This window comes from Gracilinanus agilis, chromosome 2 (genome assembly GCF_016433145.1).
Source record: "Gracilinanus agilis isolate LMUSP501 chromosome 2, AgileGrace, whole genome shotgun sequence".
NCBI lineage: Eukaryota > Metazoa > Chordata > Mammalia > Didelphimorphia > Didelphidae > Gracilinanus > Gracilinanus agilis.
The window spans coordinates 647,835,181-647,843,903 of record NC_058131.1 but is presented as its reverse complement, the minus strand read 5'-3'; the positions used below and the strand labels follow the sequence as shown (position 1 = coordinate 647,843,903).

At 42.3% G+C, this 8,723-nt stretch overlaps 1 protein-coding gene across 1 annotated transcript in view; it reads left to right on the top strand.

Moving 5' to 3' along the window:
- Positions 1-455: 455 nt before the first annotated feature.
- The window catches only part of SLIT1 (slit guidance ligand 1), a 250,314-nt gene continuing 242,046 nt past the window's right edge, over positions 456-8,723 (top strand). The window contains exon 1 of the mRNA XM_044660208.1: positions 456-649. Coding sequence (XP_044516143.1) covers positions 456-649 — 194 coding nt within the window. The remainder of the gene's footprint in view (positions 650-8,723) is intronic.

The following is an 8,723-nucleotide window of genomic DNA, read 5'->3' as shown; positions in this document are numbered from 1 at the left end:
GTGTGTGTGTGTGTGTGTGTGTGTGTGTGTGTGTGTGTGTGTGTGAGTGCTCGCGGCTTTCCCATTTTCCTCTTCGCAGCAATCAGGGAGGGAGGGAGAGAGGGAGACAGAGAGAGAGGGAGGGAGGGAGGGAGGGAAAGAGAGGGAGAGAAATAGGAGAGGGAGATAAGCTCACTCTAGAGGAGAACTCCATCCATCCAGAGAGGCAGTGGAATAGCTAGCTACTGGAAGAGGAAGGTGCTTTGCATCCAGAAAGACACTTCTGAAGCATCAGAAGAAAGAAGCTTTTTCTTAAACCCTCCCCCCCCCCTCCATTTTCTACCCCCGCCACCCACCCGCCTTGATTTTACCTGGGATTGCACACAAACCTGTGTGGTGCCTGGAGCCAAGCCTAGGACTGTAATGGTCAAAGGATCCAGTCTTCTGGCACTGAAACAGGACTGTCTGTGGGTATCATGGCTCTGAAACACAGGGGTGGCCACTCTGCATGGCTCCGGCCAGAGGTCTGGCTCTTGGTGTGGAATGCCCTGTGCCAGCTGTGTGCCCGTGGTTGCCCAGCTCTCTGCACCTGCACAGGGACGACTGTGGATTGCCACGGCATGGGGCTCAGAGCCGTTCCCAAAAACATCCCGCGTAATACTGAGAGACTGTGAGTATGGGTACCTTTTTCCTTATGTTTATTCCCAGCGGAGACCGGGCAGAAGCCCCCAACATTAGCCCTGTAATTGCTCCCAGCTTAGATTGAATTCCCTAGTCTGGAGGGCACAGTTTGGGGCCCTGGGTAGATAGCTATTGGATTGGTCAGTGAAGCCGGGGTTATTTCCTGAGCCAGGAGCACAGCTGCTTGCCTCTTCTTCATGATTCAAATAGCCCTCCCTAGGGTTGTAAGCTCCCCTGCTCCCCAATCCTCACTCACACCTGCACCCCCCAGCCCTCTTTCTCCCCCTCTTATTATACTGGTTTCAATTCATCTAGTAACTGTTTTCAGCCTGCTTGGTAATCCCTTATGAGGTAATCCTTCTGGCACCCCCTTGGAATGGAGGCAGTTCCATACTTTACCAGGCGGGAGACCTCATTTTGGGGGAAATGTGGGTTTGGAAGAGGGGTGTCTCTGTGTGTGGGTGTGTATGCATTTGGCCTTTGCAAGCATGGAGGCTGCTGGGCTGCTGCAGGAGTGTTTGGGGTGCTTAGTTGAGGCTTCTCCCGCCTCCTTTTCCCTATTGTTTGTCCTGGTGCAGTAGCCCTTCCTTGCCAGGTATCACCCATTAGTTTTTCCTTGTTGCCCCTCTTCGTCCCTGGTCCAGATAAACAATGGGATGAAGCATGTCACCGCATAGCCTTGGGATATCTTTGATACTGGGAGCCTGGCTTGTGACTGATCTGGTTCATCAGAGTGGATGTGGAGAAGCCTGGCAGAGGGGGTGGGGGGAGGGAAACCTGGTAAATACTGGCCCAAGAACAGAGATGGTGACAATACTCTTGTCCCCCTCCTCCTGTGGTGGGGCAGGGAGCTCTCTTTAATGAGGTTAAAGAGAGATTAGCCATTTTCAGTCATAAAAGCATCATTTCTACTCACTGGCCTCTCCTTACCCCCCTCCCCTGAATTCTTGAAGAGACTCTATGCCTTCCATAGTTCTCCTGGAGCTCTGCTGGGGGGACAGAGCATGTGGGTAGCATGTGTGTGTTTACAGCGCTTAGTAATGTGTTTAGAGCCTTATCCAGGCTCTGGGTATGCAAATTTGTAGTGTCTCTTGCTCCAGCCCAATAGTACATCTCGTTTGGCATCTCCAGGATATATGCATGCATGTGATGGATTTTTGGACACACACAGAGCCTTTGTACTACCAGAGAGGTTATTGCACCAATAGATTTTTGTACGGGAATTTGTAGGGGGCTGTGCTGCCTCCTTTGAAGCCAGGCTATCCTTTCTTCTCACACTCCTGGGCAAATCTAGCGGCTCTCAATCAAAGAGCCCATATTTTGATAACTTTTCCACACATTTTCATTGCTCCCAGCAGGTCAGAGACAGAAATCTGACCCTAAGGAGATCATTTTTCTCCATGAAACTTTGTGCACTAAGGTCAACAATTAGGAAGCAGACATTTTCCCCCAGAACCTCCTACAGTCCAATTCTATAAGTTTCCCCAGTTATGATCTCTGAAGTCGATTAGCCATTGATGGTTAAATAGGGGAGAAGGGGATTGAAATTCTGGAAGGGGTGGAATCCCTGATGTTCACCAATTTATTCCTTCTTCAGGTCTCTAAAGATACAGCCAGCATTCAGAGCAGGATCAGATAGTTGCTCTAACTAGAGCTGTTTCTTTTAAAGAAGTAACCCTATGGACAGACATTGGTACAGTGACTCTTTGGAATCACCAAGCTTGTTTGAATTTCCCTTCCCAGGCTTCCCTCCTCTTTATTCCCATCTCTGTTTCCTCTGCTCATTTGAAACAGTGGACAACTGCATTCTCTGATGTGTGGATATTGGTCCTTATGCAGTGTCTACCAACCTGAATAGCCTCTTCCCTTAAACATTTTTTTGTTGAAAAGATTTGATCATTCCTTCTTGATCTCATGTCTTTCCTTTTCCTCCCTGAAGGTAATTTCTACTTTAACTCTCTTAAGTTACTTGACTTTACAGAATGAAATGAGATGGCATCCATGTATGTTTTAGTCTAGTGGAGTTAAGGTAGGCTGAGTGATAAACAGGAGGACTTTGGGCTTTGCCCCCAGAGTAAATTATCCTGGAGGAAAGAAGAGAGGTTTAATTTTTACTCTGTGTAGTCAGGAGAGAACTGAGTTTTGATCAGGGTTCTGATACTAGTTGTGTGATCACAGGCAAGTGTATGAGCTCTCTGAACCTCGGTTTTCCCATCTGTAAAATGGGAATAATATTTCTCTCAGGATCTATTTCACAGGATTATTGTCTGGAAAGTTCATTGCAAACATTAAGACATGATAGAAATGTGAATTATTATTATTATTATTAATCTGCTGACTTTTGGGTTGAGAGAAGAGAAACAGAGGAAGAGGGAACTGGTGGAAAGAATATAATGTTTCTTTTCAATAGATCAAGAAAGAGCTTCTGGGTAAGGAAGAGAGAGAATTAAAAAACAAGAAATTTGACAGAGCTAGGAAGGAGTGTACACGTGGACTTAAAATAACAGTGGTAAATTCGTCTCTCTAATCAATATGGGTGTCGAGCACTATCAGGGTTGGAAACAGCAGCTTCTTCTGAGGCTGTGAAATTTTTATAGTCTGCAGCTGTGCGTTTCTCTTTTGTCCTCTGGGTAGTTTCTATGGCAGCCTGTGTGGCCAAGCAACTTTATGATCCCATATTCCATAACACTGTTTAGTCCCGTCTCCCCCAAATGATGGGGAATTGTCCTTGGATTCCAGCAGAGGTTTCTACAGAAAGCTCACCAGAGGCCCCCACAGCTGCTAAGGAAATGCAGTTCAGCTAGAGCAGCTATAGGGGGTGGATTGGGAGGGGGAGAGGGGATGCTAAATAATTTACTGTAATGGAACAATTAAAATAAAGAGCTAAGGAGTAGGGGTCAGGCGTCCCAGAAAGCATCCTCTATTTGTTGGACCAGGATTCAGAGGAAACTATTCTAGCTTGTTGTTATTGATGTTTTTTTTTAAATAAGAACTATTCTGCTTTGATTAAAAATATATATTGGTTATAAAATCTATTTTTTATCAAAATGTGACATTTTATTAAACATGAAATGACTATAGTTTAAGATATAGGAAATAACTGATTATTGCTGTAGAGGTCATTAGAGTCAGCTATGGGTGTTGTCAGCTCATTGGCTGGTGGAAAGCGAAGGTTTAAATCAACTTCAACTTAGAAGAAAGGCTAAAGATGAGTAGGTTTCACTTTAAACAGTGGTGGCAGTTTCAACCTGACCTATTCAGATGAGTCAGTGATGCTTCATAGTGGAAAAAGGAAAAAGAAAGACAAAAGATACTGACCTTGATTATTAACGTTTGCTGCAAAATTTTAACTGATCTAAAACAGTTGCCACAACGAGGAGGGCAAAATAATTCAGGGTCTTTCTTAACCAGCAAACACTCGATCTCCTTGGCAGGAAGATAAAAGTGATAGGCAAGGGTGATAATGGTTTAGGATGTAAAATCATTTGTAAAACATTACCAAGAAGGATTGTAGAAGATTATCAGCAGTAGCCCCGTCTCTCATAGCAAAAGGCAGTGGAGGCAAAGATAAGTATTGAGAAAGATTGGCATGAGATCCAAATGAGCCATATTATCTCAAGAGCATCTGTGGATGAGGAAATTGGCAGGAGGACAGCAAACAGATGTAAAATGGAGCATATTTGTTGGTGTCTTTATAACGACTTTCATCATTAGCGACAGAAGAGTTATAACTTTTGGATCCTGGTCCCTTTGGGAGAATTATAAAGGTACCCAGTATTCAATGTAGGCTAGGTATAGGACAGCTATTTATTTTCTCCACTTAAAAGAAGGGCTTAAAACACAAAAAACTCATAAACACACATTAACAAAGACTTATAACAGTTCATATCCCTATTATACTCTACTAGGAGATTGGATACTTAAAACATTACAACATGGAACTTTTAGTGGAACTGTTGCATTGGCATTTCACTTTCACCTTTGACTCTGTGCCCTTTTTAAGGATATTCTTTCAAGGTTCATGCCTTTTGGCCAGCCAGGACATGGCGTGGGCTCACGCTTCCTGGAGGTAGTTCTTTTCTCTAGAATGAGTAGAGCGACAGAAAACTCTTTAAGATGCCAGATCCAAGGAACTCCTTACTTCTTGTACAAAAGAGGCTGCTTCCTATACTGGAGACATCCATTTCAGGATCAATATTTAGTTTCCTACATTCAGGTAAAGAAATCCAAAGCAGAAGATACAGTAGGACCTTGAGATCCAGGATCAGATTTAGCTAGATAGCACATATACATGCAGCCATCTGTGAACCAATGAACTAGAGCTTCTGGGGGTTGGTAGTGGTAGGGAGAGTGACTCTCCTCTTGTCACAGGAAATCCCAATAAGAGTTTCATATTCAGGAGAGAAGAAGAAGACAGTGAGAACAGAAGTTCTTTCCTTTAAAGCCCTAGTGAGTAGTTCTTCCTGGCTCATTGGTCATTCTTTCTGTTGAAGTTTCATTTATATAGCAGAACCTTCAAGTGCTATATAAATGCTAGCTATTATTATTTGGAAATTGGGTGGGATGGTTGATAGATTGCTGGACTCAGTCAAGAAGACCCATGTTCAAACTGATTCTCAGCCATTTCTAGTTGTGTGATTCTGGGGCAAGAAGCTTGATCTACATCTGCTTCAGTTTCTTCATCTTCAAAAACTATTCTGCTTTGATTAAAAAAAAATATATATATATACACATATTGATTATAAAATCTATTTTTAAAAATCAAAACATGACATTTTATTAAATATGAAATGACTATATCTTAAGATATAGGAAACAACTGATTATTAATGTAGCGTTGTATAAACCCTAAAGCTCTCCATCAATGATAGCTAGCCCTCTGTTGTCATCATGAGGACCAAGGGATGGCTGTGTCACTCTAAATTCCTTCAGAACTGAGCATATGTTTCCTTAAAGAGACAACTGTTCAATGACCCTTTGATTATTAACGTCAAACAAGGAATAAAACAATCAGATGTGTGCTTGCCAGTGGTGTTTACTCCCATCGTGAAGGACATCTTGTTTGAGGTCTGAATGGAGAAAGGATTATACATAATGAAGTCCTTGCACCCTTTGCTCCTTGTCCTCCTTTGGACAATCACACCCCCTCTTTACTTTTTTAAATACTTGAAGACAGCCATCATATCCACCCCGCTCCACCAACCTTTCAGTTGTCCATGTTGTACTTCTCTGGATGCTCTCCAGATTTTTAAAGTCTTTCTTAAATTGTTGCACCCAGAACAGATCCAGGTTCTGGAGAGACTATCCAGGAAACACCACCTCCTTATTCCTGGAAGATTCCATCTCTTTTAGTGAAGTCCAGGACTGCATTAGCATTTAAAAAATACTGTTGATTCTTATTGTGTTTATAATCCACTAAAACCCTTCAAAATCTTTTTTTTTTTTTTAACCCCTTACTTGCTGTCTTGGAACCAATTCTGTGTATTGGTTGCTTCTAAGGCAGAAGAGCAGTAAAGGCTAGGCAATGGAGATTAAGTGACTTGCCCAGGGTCACACAGCTAGGAAGTGTCTGAGGACATATTTGAACCCAGGACCTCCTATCTCTGGACCTGGCTCTCAATCCACTGAGCCACCTAGCTGCCCTCCACCCCCCACCATATTTTTTGGACAAACTTCTCTCATATTGTGAGTGTGAAATTAAATTTTTTTATACCAAAGTGTAAAACTATATTTATCCCCATATTGAATTTCATTTTCTTAAATTCAGCCTAATGTTCTAGCCTGTCAAAATCTTTTTGGATTCTGGCTCTGTCATCCATTGTTAGCCATCCCTCCCAGATTTGTGTCATCTATAAATCTGATGAAACTGCTATTTATGCCTTTATCTAAGTCCTTTATAAAAATATTTTGCACAGGGCCAAGCACAGATCCCTTGGGTATTCTATTGGAGATGACTTGCCATATTGACACTGAACCGTTAATAGCTAACTGCTCTGAGTCCAGTCAATCCATCCAGTTATGAATCCTCTCACTTTGTTATCATCTAGCCCATCTCTCTGTTTTCTTTGCAGGAAGGCAAAGATATCTTTTACTAGAAGCTTTGATGCAATCTAGGTTAACTATATCCACAGCATTCCCCTGATCTAGCATTCTACTGATAATCAGAGAAAAAGAAGTATGGTTAATCTAGAAAATTCTATTCTTAATGAAAGTATATTGGTTTGTCTAGATTTTCACCAACTTTAAATTGAAAAAAAATACAAGTTGCCCCCAAAACCTTATTGTAATTAAAGCTTAAAACTGCTTTATGACTTTTGGGATACCCTGAAAGTTCTAGAATTTTGCCAGGAATCATTGCCCCTTTGGGACCATCATAAAGTAGCACCATGGACTAAAAAAGTATTGGTATTGACTGACTGACTTAGAAGAAAAAGACAAGAAAGTCTCATTGAACTTATTGGTCTATTGTTTATAGACTTTCTCACTTGCCTTGTTTCTGGAAAATTCTTTGGTAACTTCCAAGACTAGTTTATTAGCATTGATGGAGGAAGAGACTACCTCATGGAGGTCATAGACCTTTCAAAGCACTGAAATGTGATGTTTTCATCCTTTTGGGTTGTAGTATCCAGAAATATATAGTACATGAACTACAATGCTTAAATCAGAATTCTCTGCCTGGAGTCAGGAAGAACTGTGTTCAAATCTGAGTTCAGACACTTAGTAGCTGTGTGACTCTGAGCAAGTCACTTTAACCTTGTTTTGTTTCAGTTTCCTCATCTGGAAAATGAATCGGAGAAGGAAATGGCAAACCACTCCAGAATTTTTGCCAAGAAGACCCTAAATTGGGTCATGAAGAGCCAGACACAACCGAAATAACTGAAAAACACCCTTTTTTTTGGTATTGTAATGGAGGATTACCAGGGATGTTAACTAAATTATCTGTGGGTTCACAGTGGGGTGAGGGAGACAGGAATGACAGATGGACAGGACCAAACAAGGTTGGGAGACCAGGTTTTACAACAAGGAGGTGACCGCTACTGAAGTGGCAGTTGGGCCCAACTGCCACCCTGCAGTATCTAGTCTAGGCCTATGGAAACCAGCAAGTAAAAGGCAAAGGTTTATAACAGTTTAATTGGGGGAAACAATAATAAAGGATGGGAATAAGGGATTCTACTCTTACAAGCTAAGGGCAAACCACAGGGTCAAGGGAGGGACTTATCTACACTAATCTAAGACCTAAGCCAGGCAAGGCCCAGAGAATAACAGTACTGGAGTGGGAATCCTCACAGTAGAGTCCAGAGATGTTTTCAGGATGCCAGAACCAACTCCTCCAGAACTGATGGTCCAAAGTAGCCCAGGAGGGAGAGGAAGTCTGCAAGCTGTCCACCAGATCGCAGATCACTCCCTACTCAGTGCTGCATTGTAGGATAGATGTCCTCTGTTTCCAACCTTCACCACACTCCAGGATCCCAGGGAGTCAGGGTGCAACTCCACTAGCTCTGAGGTCTCCCAGGGAATCAGCTACTACTTGTCCCAACCACCACGGAGTCATGGGAGCAAGAGCCACTTCCTGCTTCCCCATTCCATCTTGGAATTCTCCAGCCCTTCCTGCTAGGTCTAATACTAATACTAAGCTAATAACTAAGTAATAATCTTCCTCACAACAGTATATACATAAGTATTTGCATGTTATCTCTCCCATTAGAATGAGACTTCCTTGAGGTCAGAGTCTGTTTTTGCCTTTCTTTTTACTTCCATGGATTAACACAAAAGCTTCTGGCTTCCTCAGCTTTTTTCAAGTTTCATCTCAAATCTTACCTTCCACAGGAATCTCTTCTCAGTCTTTAATTCTAGTGCCTTCTCTCGCTTGATTATCTCCAATTTATCTTGTATATATTTCTATGTTTGTAGTAAACTGCATGTTGTCTCCTACATTAGTTAAGGAGTTCCTTGAGGGCAGGGACAATTTTTTGCCTTTCTTTGTATGTCCAGCATTTAGCATACAGTAATACTTAGCATCCTTCCTTCCTTCCTTCCTTCCTTCCTTCCTTCCTTCCTTCCTT